Here is a 14,742-nt window from a genome sequence, read left to right as displayed (position 1 = left end):
GAGGAGAGGCATACCACACTCAAAAAGACATATCTTATTAATACACTAACCTTGAAATCCAGCAAAATAATATGACTGCTTCGGCTTTCCTCCAATAATACCAATGCAGTATTCAAGACTCAAAATTCCCTGTCAGCACAACAATAAGTAAATTCAGTTTTAAGACTACATTTGGGGGAAATCCAAGATTACAGTGCAGCAGGCTTAATCCAATACTAGTTTGTTTTTGCTCAAAACAAGCCAATTGCAAAAATGTTCCTTAATGCACCAAAATTTCCCCACTTCATTTCTTATAAAAGCAAAAAACAGAACACAAAGTATGCAAATTGTGTGTGTCCAAACCATTTCAAAGAAGATATACACCTGCTGGGGACTTAGGATGGCTGCCACTGATTAAGACTGGAAAACAGTATTAAAATCCTAGTCTGCTGAAGAAGTGCATACAGAGTGCATTTAAGACAAGACTTTCAACTGCATCATGTTCCATGAACAAACCAGAAGGGTCTATCAATCCAGAGATCAACTGACTTCAAGCTGCTATGCTGACTACTAACCAAAGAAAAGTTGCAATTCATTTTATTTTGCTTGTGGGCCACAAGAGAGATTGATGTTCTATCATTATTTCCCAATTCCACTCTTAAGTTTTCTTCCCACTTTTTGCCCTTCTTTTCTTCCTGTCCTACAGGAGGTGCACAGCATATGTGTATGTTGCCTGCCTTATCCACCTTTGTTTACTCAGGGCTGCTGGTCCTTGAAGAATCAGTAGTTTCTTACACACAACACATGCTGTCTTTGTTTTGCAGGTGGTAAATTAACTTTTACAGGTGATATTAATATTTCAGAAACTTCTTAAGTTTAATTGGAAGAAAGTATTAGGGTTCCCTGATTCTTTGCTAAAAATTTAAATCCATCTCCTTGTTTATACAATAGATGTTTCCATTATAGTCAGGTTTATAAGTTCACGTAAGATCTCCTCCCTAAGTTACAAGTTAGCAAATGAGAGAATCCTAACTTCAAATGCTTGCATTTAGCCAGACTAAGATGTACTCGTCATTTTGTTTCCTCCAACAAAACAGGCCCTGAACTCTCTAGTAATGAAATAGAACTTGATTTTTCCTTATGTGAGAATGAAGTAGGGCTAGTCTCCTTTCATCTCTATACAGGCTTCTACCAACTCTTAAGAGCATTTTTACAAGTCAGACTTTGTTTTATTTACCTCTAGTCTGATTCTCTAAAAAGCTGGGTGAAGGAGGAGAGAACTGGGTAGTTTCCAAATGAACAGAAAATATCACAAATTCTCTGTATTCTAGCATCCTATAGAAACAGTGGATTTTTAACACCATCAATTTCTTATTGCATTTACTTATGCTAATGTCTAGGGACTATGCAGAAAATTGGGGAAGACATGAGCATAAATTGCAGGGCTGGGAAACTATTGCTATTATTTGAAGTAAGGTTCGTTAGGACTTCCATGACAGTCTCTGAGAAAGAAAGTGGGAAGAAACTGCCATGGTAGATGCCAGTAATCAGCTGCTGAAGTGTGTACGGAACAGATATAAGTCCTAGGTAACATTTTAAAATCAAGGTCACACAGGAATGCAGTTGAAATCACATCAGTCTTAATCCTGAATTACTGTATCAGAAAATCATTCATTTAGGAACTGGAATAGTTATAACCAACTTAACTTGGAATATCAGTGCCCTATATATATGTCCACATACTAAATGAAATGTCCACATTTCAAATTTTTGAAAACAACTATGATCCATGACTGTAAAATCATAGATACATTTAATAGATTGAAGATTATTATCCTTAACATTCATACCATTTGGTGATATTTTCTGAAAAATGACTAACTCATTTCATACCTTCACAAATTCTAGATATTCCATGTTGGTTCTTTCTCCACCTAGTCTCACAGGAATTAATATAATCACTGATTTGCCATCTGATTTTGCAGAATCCATGAAAGAGCACAATGTATCAACAACATCAGACTTATAAACTTGAAAAAACACAGGAAAAAGCAATGTTTACATACAGTTCAAACAGAGTAATCAAAACAGTTAAGATAATCTGCACATTTTAAGCAACAGGGAAAAATTATCATGATTTCACTCTGCTGAAGGATCCTGTGCCCGCTTATCGCTGGCCAGCATTTATCTATGATTGTGACTATGACACTCGTTGACCCAGATCAAGTCTTTCTTGTCTAGTTATGAGGCCATATTGGATGCTTAGCAAAGAGACCAACTGCTGCACTGCAGGAAAATAGCACCCACCCTCTGGAACACGCTGCCCACTGATTTTAGACAGGTATTTACAGCTGGCCGCCCCTATGGTATGAACCAACAAGTATAGTTACAGAGTTCAATGGTATTTCAATGTGATACCACTGATTATTTTACTGGAAAGTGGTACATAAATTTGGGTAATCAGTAATAAAAGCAGGATTGGTGCTTTTTGGCTTACCAGTCAGAAACATGTTTATGAGACTGTAACACCGTTAAGATAGAGCCCACCCATTTTTTAAAAATGTACCATTTCCTTCACAAAGAAAACCCAGGCCACATGTCCAATGTTAACAAATGAACAAACACAAAAGCTTAATTACATGCTGGCATTTTAACTGGCAAAAGCACTTCAGCAATTTAACCTTTCCCACTCGCCTATGCCACCTCCATTTAGGTACACCAAATCAAGCTACTGAGTGCAAGCAACATATAGCATAACTTGGGGGATGAAGGATGCATCCCACAGGTCATATATCTGTCCTGCTCTAGGATGAGACACAGGGGAAGAGCACTTGTATCACAACCTTGGACTGATAACTTACAGTAAAGATAGGCTTTTTTTGGGCGGGGGGCGGGGATAGTATTCACACTTGACTATGATAACTGTCCTGGAAACCACCACAAAATGACTGTCAAAGGAGGTACGGCAAAGGACAAATAGCCCACCCAGAATACTGAACATAGAGCAGAGGCAGGGCTCGAACCATAACACAGTGAATACCTTTTGGAACCCACAGTTTTAAGTACCAATTCTATTTCACAGCTGCTGGTAAGAAAACGTGTGATAGGGCGGATAGAGTACCTTGGCAGGTACAAATAAAGGTGTCCATGGGTATCACATTTGCTTACCCCTGACTTAAAGCATAATCTCTATCAAGGCCTAACCCTAAATTCTGGTACTCAAAGGAAAGAGCGAGTCTGAAAACCTGCTTGCAAGCAGTGGAAATCAGAGCCATTTATGCTGCTCTTATCCAAGAAAAGAACCCCAATAATGTTTGCTTTATTGTCTTTCTGATATATTTAAGTATTCAGTGCAAGTTACTACATTTGTTATTACTGCAGGGCAGAAGGAAATTAAAATCTTTTCATTGATCTAACAGCACAGAAATGAGGAAATGTCTTCCTTAAACTTTACTTTTAATTACTGAAGGATTCTTTGTTGGGTAGAGGAAAAGAATTAATAGATCACTTAAAATGGTTTGTGCTTGATGGGAAAAAGAATGAATCCAGGAGACTGAATCAGTAAGTTCAGAAGACTAGGGAAGAGCAGATGCTACAGAAGCAAAAAAGTTGTACAGTCTTCTGGGCAAATTAGGAAAGAAAATGCATTCATAATCTTTCAAGCACATTATCATTTTCAAACATTATTCAAAAATGTAGAAGTCCATGCAGAAACTGTGATTTTCAGGAAAAAGTACAATAATCATTTATGGTTCCAACAGCACCATAAACAGTATTAACAAATCTTTAGAGTAAGATGACAAAAGGATTCTGCCTCCAGAAGCTTATAGTATAAAGCAATTGTTATATTTTCAAGAACTTATGTTTAATTGCTGTTGTTACTACTACTCCTATTACTGGCACTAGTATATAGTTTTATAATATGCAATTTTATTTCCTATGATATGGCTCTAGAAAGTGTTAATAGAATTCTGCTTGCACCATCCTACTCCATCCCACCCCACCCACAATGTGTTCATGGCTCAGGTGATCCTCCAGAATGGTGTGGGATGAGGCACAGGGCCATACCAGCATAATTCATAGGGGCTACTTTGCACTTTCTTTTGCGCAAGCATCAAGTTTTTGATGCTTGTGCAAAAGAACCTTTGGTTCTACTACTAGTCTTTTTAAGATCTCAATTGAATTTTCAATTAAATGCTTTGAAGACTAGCCAAGAACATTACATATTTTAATTAACTCACCTGTACAGTCTTGAGCCACATATACAGCTATTCCTTGTAACTCAGGGTCTCTGGCCTCTTCAACAGCTTTTCTATGTAGAAGCCACAAACATAGTTCAGGTTAACAATATACAGAATTAAAGTTAAACAAACAATCTTGATGTAACTTATTTTAGAGGATTGGACTAGTCAAGACTTTAATCTATTACAAAGATAGCATTTCAGATGACAAAATTGTAAAAAAAAAAAACCCACTAAATTTATTCATTTTATTGACTCCTATACCATCAGGACCTGCTAAAATGTAAATTTAGTGCAAAATCATAACATTTTTTATTGTGCTTATTTCAAATTAACATATCAAATAACTCAAAAAAGCAACACATTCAACTAAAATAGTTTTGAGTTACTCTTACGAAACAACAACAACAACAACAAAAAGGCAGGCTGAAGAAAAAAAAAAGACATAGGATAGCTTCACACTACCATACGGGAAAACCACTTATCTACAGTAATGTAACAAAACATACTAACCTATTTTGGCAGTACATACAATGCAGAAATCTGCCTTCAATAATAGGCTAGACGCACACATGGTAAAACAATGCATGCATGTTGCAAGTAAGAAAAACAATCTATATAGGTAAGTACTGGGGAAAAGAGCCATGTCAAAATCGATATTCATAAACTGGTATACTCAGAAATAAAGCCTTCTGGTTTCAATAGGACCTAACACCATGAGAGGGTGCATAGGATTACAATAACCACTTCCAAGGTGTGTAATTCATTTGCAGTACTGAAGTTGTAAGGAAAGGGGTATACTATAGGATATGCCTTCAAAACTGACAAATTGCTGATGTTCATGAAATTATACTTTCAAACTGATCATAGAAAGTTTGAAACCAAATCTCTCTCTTGAACAAGCAAAATTATGGGAAAAGTTGCCTATGTCTATTTCAATTATTTACCTCTACAAATACAACTGGATATATAAATAACCTTCACCTCTCAAACACTCTATTATTTCACTGTAATCTCATTCAAGGTGAATATTTTTGCCATACAAGCATTGCATGAATCCTGCATCTATATTAGATGTTAAAAATTTACATCTGCACTTTGGCCTCTTGTGCATAGAAGGCTTAATGATTCCATTTATGACCATATTGGGACCCACCTAGAACATAAGACTATAAAAATACAAAATCATTGGTGTCCAAAGAAATGGCATGTAAAGGCATCCTGCACTGAGAAATCTGACTTTCTGAGCTTAAAAAAATATCTAGGCTGAATGTCACAGACTCTTTACTTTTACTATTATGTAATTATAATATTAATAGTCCTATGCACTTAGAGTTTCACAAGAATTTGATGCGTGCAAAGAAATGCTGAAAACATCAATTTTAAACTCTGACAGTTCATTACACTATCAGTACATTACAGCCCCCAGGTTACAGTATTAAAAAAGAAGTCTATAATGTTATGCATGTTCAAGGTTAAAAGAGTTGTTAGTTTTTAGAACATTTCATTAAAGTTACTCTATGTAAAGGCTAGATTTGGAAGAGATCTTGGTATCCTTGCAGTCTAGAAGAACCAAGAATTTTTCAGAAAGAGAAGACTTCTCAGAGCTCATATGTGATACATTCAGTACTACTTTCCCATTTCTGATAAACACCCTATACACTTAAAGCACTACTGATAAGAATGCATTGTAAAGCTTTAATGCTTTCTGATTAACTTAAAACCTGAAGACAGTTCTAAAATGAGTCTCTCTGTACAACCCCTTCATTTAATGCAACAACGAAAGACTGTTTAGTTGTGGCAGTTTGATTTTTACCTCAAAAGGTGTGCTACAACAGCTGGTCCATACCAGTCTCCTGCTATTTTTCCAGACTTGTTCCCATATTCTATCAGGCGATGCAAGCCAAAATTCGCAAGTGGAAAATCTCCAAACCAAGATATAATTTTCCGATGATAGTGTTCATCCCTGCTTTTTCCATCTTTCCAATCCCACTTTGGAATGTGGTTAGGATGACTTGATTGGTTCTTGGTTTTTTTTTCTCCTGTATATGATGCTTCAACTGATGCAGTAAGTTTTTTGATTGTGTGACTTGTCCATGATTCAGAGTCTGGATTTTCAATGACCAATGCATCTGACCAGCTCCAGTCTGTCACAGTATTACAAAGCATATTTTTAAAGTTGGGGATTTTTCATGTTGAGAATTAATTTAAACAATTTATGTTCTGTTTAAATTGGTTCTGTTTAAAATGTTTAGCATTAAATGACGTTTTAAGGCATTCAAAGTTAACCATCCCTCAGTTAGCCACTACAAGAGGACAATGTACATTTTAACAGTTGCGTCTCAGAATATCTTAGTTTTTTAAAAACCTGTTGGTTTTACAACACCATCAGAGCACGGAGCACCAATTACAGAAAATGGAATTAAAGAGTATCAGCTCATTTTGCCATTGAACTGCTAAATGTTTTTCATACTATTAAAGAACTCACATAGTTTTCAGTATATTTCTGAGTCCAATTTGAAGGGCTACTTTTATCACTTGCTGGCCACAAAGCTCAGTAAGGTTTGTGAGTACAAGGGAGAAGGTTCTCAGCAGTGTCCCCACTTTCTAGGATCTGTAGACCTACCTATTCTTCTGGCTTTCCTGTTACACTGATATGTTTGTTTTTATTGGTAAATGCAGCTTTAATTTATTTTAGTTTTACATGTCTGTTTTTATGCATTTCTACTGAACATAATTTACTGGTTTTATTGTATCTACTTCACTTGATTTTTACCTTTGCTTGAGAGGGTTCCAACCTGAAAAGGTAGCCCTGAAATAATTTTGGATACCAAGGCAGATAGAAATATCAAGGTGCCTTTTGTAACCGTATTAAAATAACACAAAAAACTGTTGGAAAAAAGAATATATGCACTAATGCTTTATAATAGCAGGAGCTTCAAAATATTGTTCCCTTTGTATTTGCAAAGCTTCAAAACTGGTGAGATAGCACAGTGATTATTGTACTAGATGGGGAAGATGTAGCTTCAAATCTACTCAATCATGGAGGGGACATCAGGCATTCTTTCAAACCAACTTACTTAACAGGGCAGACAATTAATTGGGAAAAATGAGTGAGGGGAATACCATGTATATCACATTTAGCTCCCAAGGATGGAATATAAAAATAATAAATGTTTAGAAAATCCTCAACAGGAAAATGTGCACTTTTAATTTTCTTAAAAACCAGCTAGAACAAAATTAAAATAAACACTGCACAACTGTATTTAGTTTGAAAGACGATAGGTATTTTCCTCTGCCTTCTGTCCTCACTGTAGGTAAGCCTCCAAACATGGGGACTTATGCGCATCCAATGCAAGGAAAAGGGCAGGTGACAGTGATTTCCATCACCCTACAACTTATATTCTCTATTTTATCTAGATAGCTGGTTTTGGCTGGCTAGATGAAATGGTATGGAGCTGGAAGGAAGGAGGCTGAGGTGCTGTCTGGATATTGCTGAACTCACCGGCCTGTCTCCTCTCCTTCCTGCCCTCCAGCATGTCCCTTTAGCAGTCTAGCAGGTCACTGTCTGTCCTTAGATATGCAGCCAGCATAATTTTTTGCATGCCAACTGTGAGGAAGAGCAGGCTGGGGGCTTCACACTTGGCAGACCTCAGAACTGAGAGTCCAAGAAATCCCATGTCACCCCAACAATACCATGTATCAGGAGACCATAGGATTTTACTTTAACACATTCTTCCTCTTCAGAAACACCCGCTTCCACATTTGTATGGTTATTCATTTCCTAAATCAAACAGAAAATGTATTTGAATTTTCCAAGAAATCTGGGGAACTTGCCTCTACCAAGAAAGTGAAGAAGAAGCCCTTGTGCTAGAAGCATCTGTCCAGTCCTCAGGGTACAACCCCAGCCACAGTCTGTTGTTAATGCTGAGCCCTTGATTGGGGGAAATTCTTCTCTGTACGTCAGCCATATCCTTGAAATAAAATCTTTACGGAATTCTTCAACATTTCTTGAAATCCCTTCCTCTGTTATATCATAATCTGATCTATTAGGTGACAGATCACTTGGCTCTATAAGACACACATTACAAGTTACGCACGTACATTAGTTAGCATCTCATTTGCTCTAAAATAGGGTTAGGGTAGAAATAACATATCCTGGGACTATTATCGGTGCAGACCCTATCAAAAGAACAAGTACTTTTCTAAACAATAATAAAATAGCTGGAAATGGATTTTACAGGTATTTGCCAGGGAATCAAGAAATGGCTAGTGGCTTTCAGTTCGAATGCAAACACACAGAAGACTTTTTTTTTTTGGTCAGTTTAATTTAAATTTTCTATAAAGTCTTCACTTGAGAAGGCAAACAGACAGTTGCTGCTTTCTATTTAATTCTTATTATGGCATTCTTTTGTACTGAGAACAACTCAATCCTTCTCTGGGTAAGGGTTGAGAGTGGATTGTTATTGAAACGTAGGGTATTGCGTTGTCTGAACCCAGCTATATTCACGTCATAACTTAGTAACCATGAACAACCCATGAATAGTTTGTTGTTGGGTTGTGGACTGTGGATTGTTCACCATGGTTTGTTCTCTCAGCTGGGTTCAGACATCACAACAATCCATGGTTCTACAAAAACTCACACTCAGCTTTTGAAAGGGGTTTATCGTGTTGCCTGAACCCAGTTGTTTTCTGTCCTGGACTCTTCTTCCATCACTCATCAAGGTTCCTAAATAAACAGAAACCACCCTGATGCATTCCCTGAATTTCCCTTGCTCCTGTGAACATCTTGTATACTCACGAGCCCCTTGTATATGTGAGAACCCCTTGCATATTTGAGAAGGGAGATCCCTTCAAATACAGTGTTAAGATCTTTCAGGCACACACTTATTTGAAGTGGACGGTCCACTTGTAGTAAGTGATGATCCAGTAATATAAAGGCAACCAAACAAGCAGAGACCATTCAGGCTTTGAAGTAGTTACTTATTTGTAGCACATACCATCAGTTTTGAAATGGTAACATTTTCCCAGCAAAAAGACAGGAGAATTTCTGTTAAAGTAAGTTTTTGTTTTCAGTACCCAGCCTATAAAGAAAGAGAAAGTAACAGATTTCTGAAATAGGCCTGCTTGAATACAATTAACAGATAACAAGGAAGTAAATAAGAGAAGTTTGGTTTTTATTAGAAATCATCTTCTCTGGGTTTAAATAGTATTTGAATTACATTTATGCTATATCTGTAGAATATTTTTTCACAGATGTTGCAAAATGAAGATATCTTGCCATTTTCTATATATCATAACTAAGCACTTAAATTAATATTATACCTATCCATTCCAGGCAGTAGTTACCGAAATTCAGTGGTGCTACAACAATGGGAACACTTTTGATGAAATCATAATTGGTCATAAGAAATTATTTCATGTAAATTACTTTGACATCCTGTTTCATACAGGCAGTATATAAGTGCCACAAGAAATAGAACAAATAGTAAAAAAAGGTTTAAAGCATGCTAAGAAAAGAATACTGGCAAAACTTAGTAGAAGTCTATCTTTAATTTTATTTGTTAGGAAGTACAAAGTAATAGTTGTTGTTCTGTATATTTCTAAATACTTCTCTAAATCCTTTTCCTCATGATATTTTCCTCCTGCCTCTCTAGCAAGGTCCCCATCTATAAAATCAGGAAGAAACCATATATATTGCTAATGTGTGACCACATGGGATTGACACAAATGGAAGATGCAGCTTCAATTGGCCACTTAATTGTAAATGGTTTTTCTTAACACCATTCTTGCGCAGTGCACTGACCAGCCATGCAAAAGCTTGGATGAGCTGCGGCTAATGAGTTGAGGCTCATGATGTCATCACCTGGTGCCGCTACTCCTTTCCGAGCATGCGCATGACCCCTATGTGTGCTGTTATCTGATGCTCAGCTGCTAGGGCAATCCTGACGCGACTTGGCTCGCGTGCTGACAGAGAGGGCTCTGCATGCCCACTCTGGCATGCGTGCCATAGGTTCACCACCACTGACCTAACCCTACCCAGGTGCACTCCCCTAACACTAACACAGGGCTAGGGTTCCATTGAAAAGAGGGCGATTTTGAAAAAGCCTGCATTGAGTAGTTTTTCCTGTGCAGCTCATCATTTCTGCCCATTCTAAACACATTCCAACCATCAAAATCATGCCAGGACACCTCGTTTTTGGAACCCTAACCCTACCCTGGTGTGCACCCCTAACTCTAATATAGGGCTAAAGTTCCATTGAAAAGAGGGCAATTTTGAAAAAGGCTTCCTTGAGTAGCTTTTTCTGCACATCTCAACATTTCTGCCCATTCTAAATACATTCCAACCATGAAAATCATACCAGGACACCTCATTTTTCTAACCCTAACCCTGTTATAGTGAACTGTTTAGAGACCGAGTGCCCAAACTGCAACCCAAAACCCACTTATTTATTGCAAAGTGCCAACACTACAAAAAACCCTGAAAACTGAGGTTTTAGTTTAGAAAAAACAATTCACAGCCAGTCCGAGCAAATATATATATATATCCTTGGCAGCGCACTGACTGGTCATGCGAAAGCTCGGACGAGTTGCGGTTAATGAGTCATAGTTCATGACGTCATCGCCTGGCGCCTCTACTCCTTTCTGAGCATGTGCATGTCCCCTATGTGCACTGTTATCCGATGTTTGGCTGCTGGGGTGATGCTGGGGTAACCTGGCTTATGTGCCGACAGAGAGGGCTCTGTGTGCCCGCTGTGGCACATGTGCCATAGGTTCACCACCACTGCCCTACGGGGATGCAGAAATTCCTGGAATAAAATTTCTACTACTGCAAACATATAACAACTAATATCTTAAATATGCCTGAAAGTAGTTTCATGCTTCTCTAGCCTCTTAACTTGGCAAAGTGATGAATCTTACTGGTATCTCCCACTGGACAAGCTTTGTGCAGGAGTTAGTTTGCAAGCTAACTCATGGTGATTGCACATTTTAAGCAAGGTTAAAGCAACAAAGGGGTCAATCCTGTGCATGCTTGGACAGAAAAAAGTCACATAACTCCCTACCTTTAGTTTTAACCTAGAACATATTGCAGTACTCTTTGGCACATTCTTCCTGTCTGTGGCTAAATGCTTCTTCAAAATGGCATTCAGCCCTTGGTCTGAAAGAGATTTGGTCTGCTATAAATTATGGTTTAGACTAATCATGGTTTGTCCAATTTTAGACACTCCACTAAACTTTGGTTAGTCAGAAAAGAAAATAAAAGCTTCAATCATGCCAGAAGATGTATTCTTGGTTTCCTCTGGAACTTTTTCCTATCTTAGCAGCCTAATTCAACTGGACCTTTTTGTTGTTGTTGGGAATTGGAGTATGATATCAGTCAGAGATCTGTCACTAGATCCCACACTGCCTTTTGCCTACTCCAGTAGCACAATTGCTCAAGCACCAATAGTAAATATTAACCAGGGTGAGCAAGCCAGCTTTAACAGTTTGAGACAATGTACAAATGATTTTCAAAGATTAGGTTGCACTTTCATTAATTTTTTAAGCCATCCGTTTATTGCTTTTCACTTACTGTATTTCATATTGTGCCATGCAGACATAAACTTGGATTTTATTTTCTCTACTTCATCTGTCCCTGTGGCCTCCATATTCACGTTTGAGAAGAAAAGCCATCACTGTCTCAAAAGATACTAATTTCTGCTACTGAAAAAGGAAAAGAATAAGCATATCCATGAATACTTAGGGCATAACTAAGTATGCTTGTCCTATTATGTATCAAACCTATTGTGACCAAGAAGAGTCATAAAATTACAGAACCCTCCACTTGCTGAGAGAAAAGCAATTGTAAGTTCTATGAATAAGTAATAAAAACATTTGATTCCGAATATACAACAGTAAAATTACCACACAAAGCTAAATAAAACATAATGGCCTCCAACTGCTCTCCATTTCACAGTAAAGCTACCCTGTGTACATATACTACATTGGTGTACATCTGAGAACACCTAAACACTAATTGGAAGGCAGAGGAAAATATTTGAACTGCTGCAAAAGGGACACAGTTTTATATTATGTCTACTGTGCTCAAAAGCAGAACTCAAGACTCATAAATATTAATGCTCTATTTAAGACAGTTGGGTTCTCTCCCAATCAAATGTGTGAAGCAGATGAATCTGACATACAAACATGGAAAGCAGTATACTTAAGGGGGAAAAGACACTACCAAAGCCAAATCTAGTGTTCAGCTTTTCTTGCACAACTGTTATTTTCCATAAAGACTTACTTTTAAAGTTGCACTAGAAAATGATACTTTACATATCTCCCACTGTGGTTATGAAGAATGCATATATTAACTGGTTTTTTTTCAATTTCTATAATTATTTGCTTGGAAAGGAAACAAATTCCTTCAAGTGGACAACATTTATTGCATGTTCACTCAAACTATGCTTCATGGAAAGAGACAGATGCATTAATACCCCTTTTAACAACCTCACAATGTATTTACATAGCTTCAGAAAGGAGGAAGAAGTGATACTTTGCATATACACAATCAGTGGCTTTGTTTCAGTGAATGACAGAACAACAGCTTCAGTAGGTTGGATTTCTTTTATTGCCATTCATTAGTAGCATCTAGTACTTACCCCTTGGCCAAAAAGGCCCTCCAAAGCAGCTTACACAGATTAGAAGCATAACATCAATCAATCAATCAATCAATCATTCAATCAATTTTTATTGCACAATTGAATCCCCATCCCACCCCACCCCCCGGTAAAAAACAAACAAGAAAGGGCCTTGATGGTATACTGAACTGTCTATATTTCAGACTGTCTATGGGTGGCCAAGGAGTTTATAGAGAAACCTAATGCCCAGATAATTAAAGTGTTTGATTTGATCAATTCATTGATCTTTGAAGAACCTATTGTTCTTGCAATAGGTCAAAATGCATGCATTAGGCAGTTAAGTCCTGTTTTAGACAATGAAAGCAGAACAGCATCATCTGCATACAACAGTAGGGGACATTTGGTCTCTGCCAAGCTAGGTGGAAGGAAAGCTGGTGCAAGACAACAACCAATCAGATCATTTAAGTAGATACTGTATAAAATGGGGGTTAGCATACAGCCTTGGCGAACCCCCTTAGGAGCAGAGATCGATCGTCAAATTCCTTTCTATCCTGTATCTTATATGGAGCATGGTGCCCTGGTAGAGGCGTTTGATAAGATAGAGGATTCTCTTACCTATAGAAGCATGGGACAGCTTTAACCATAGTTTATCTCTTGGGATAGAGTCAATGGCAGATTTTAGGCCTATAAATGCAGTAAAAAGACCATTGGCATGAGAGGTCCTGTATTTCTCAGCAAGATGGTTTAAGACAGTGATCTGTCATTGACTTGCCCTTTCTAAAGCCTACCTATTCATTTTCCAAGATATTTTTATCCTCTATCCAAAAGGCTAGTCTTTAAATAACTAGCATAAAGCTTACCCACAGCCAAAAGTAAGTTGACTGGCCTGTAATTTGAGACTTCCTCTCTATCTCCTTTCTTAAAAATAGGTACAGTGGTACACTGGCTCACAAACATAATCCATTTCAGGACTCTGGTTGTGACCCAAATTGGTTGTGAGCCAAGTCACATTTCCCCATAAGGTTCAATGTAAATAAGGTTAATCCATTCTGTAACTATTTTTTTTAATCACAAAAATTTGAAGCAAAGTGACAAACAACAACAAAGATTGGGACCATCTCCTCCCCCCCCCCACCCCGAGCACGAGTGCAGTCATCTCCCCCCTCCCAGCATGACCGCAATCTGGTGATGTCCATGTGTAGAGCTGTCTCTTAGGATGTTGGAAAAAAGTGTTTGCTATGATCATCATATTCGCTTGACAAAATTCTGCCAGCCTTTGCCCTGCTTCATTTTGTACTCCAAGGCTAAACTTGCCTGTCATTCCAGTTATCTTATGGCTTCCTACTTTAGCATTCCAATCCCCCATGATGATAAGGACATCAGTTTTTGGTGTTATTTCTAGAAGGTGCTGTAGGCCTTCATAGAAGCAGTCAACTTCAGCCTCTTCAGCATCAGTGGTTGGGACATAGACTTGGATTACTGTGATGTTGAATGGTTTGCCTTGGATTTGAACTGAGATCATTCTGTCCTTTTGGAGATTGTATCCCAGTACTGCTTTTCCTACTCTTTTATTGATTATGGAGGCTATTCCATTTCTTCTGAGGGATTCTTGCCTGCAGTAGTATACCTGATGGCCGTCTGAATTAAATTCACCTATTCCTGTCCATTTTAGTTTGCTGATTCCCAAGATGTCGATATTCACTCTTATCTCATGTTTGACCATGTCCAGCTTATCTTGATTCATAGATCTTACATTCCAGGTTCCTATGGAGTGTAGGTCTTTACAGCATTGGACTTTCCTTTCATCACCAGATACATCCGCAACTGAGTGTCCTTTCGGCTTTGACCCAGTCGCTTCATTCTTTCTAGAACTACAAGTACTAGCCCTCTGCTCTTCCCCA

The 14,742-nt window shown here is 37.9% G+C and overlaps 1 protein-coding gene across 10 annotated transcripts in view; it reads right to left on the bottom strand.

Annotated features, from left to right (window-relative positions):
* The window catches only part of ATG4C (autophagy related 4C cysteine peptidase), a 122,264-nt gene that overhangs the window by 93,941 nt on the left and 13,581 nt on the right, over positions 1-14,742 (bottom strand). For 5 of the 10 annotated variants that reach the window (XM_044430060.1, XM_044430052.1, XM_044430061.1 and 2 more), the window contains exons 2-8: positions 11,794-11,924; positions 9,221-9,304; positions 8,058-8,291; positions 6,037-6,367; positions 4,221-4,291; positions 1,873-2,009; positions 51-129 (exon numbers count right to left, since the gene is read on the bottom strand). In XM_044430060.1, coding sequence (XP_044285995.1) covers positions 51-129; positions 1,873-2,009; positions 4,221-4,291; positions 6,037-6,367; positions 8,058-8,291; positions 9,221-9,304; positions 11,794-11,869 — 1,012 coding nt within the window. In that variant the 5' untranslated portion in view covers positions 11,870-11,924. Of the gene's footprint in view, positions 1-50; positions 130-1,872; positions 2,010-4,220; positions 4,292-6,036; positions 6,368-8,057; positions 8,292-9,220; positions 9,305-11,793; positions 11,925-13,456; positions 13,479-14,742 lie in introns of those variants that run through there. The other 5 variants (XM_044430053.1, XM_044430058.1, XM_044430057.1 and 2 more) reach the window with 4 other exon arrangements.

This window comes from Varanus komodoensis, unplaced genomic scaffold, assembly GCF_004798865.1.
Source record: "Varanus komodoensis strain SLA01 unplaced genomic scaffold, ASM479886v1 scaffold20_1, whole genome shotgun sequence".
In the NCBI taxonomy this organism is placed as follows: domain Eukaryota; kingdom Metazoa; phylum Chordata; class Lepidosauria; order Squamata; family Varanidae; genus Varanus; species Varanus komodoensis.
Note: the sequence above shows the minus strand (reverse complement) of the source record. Positions and strands in the feature narration are given on the sequence as shown.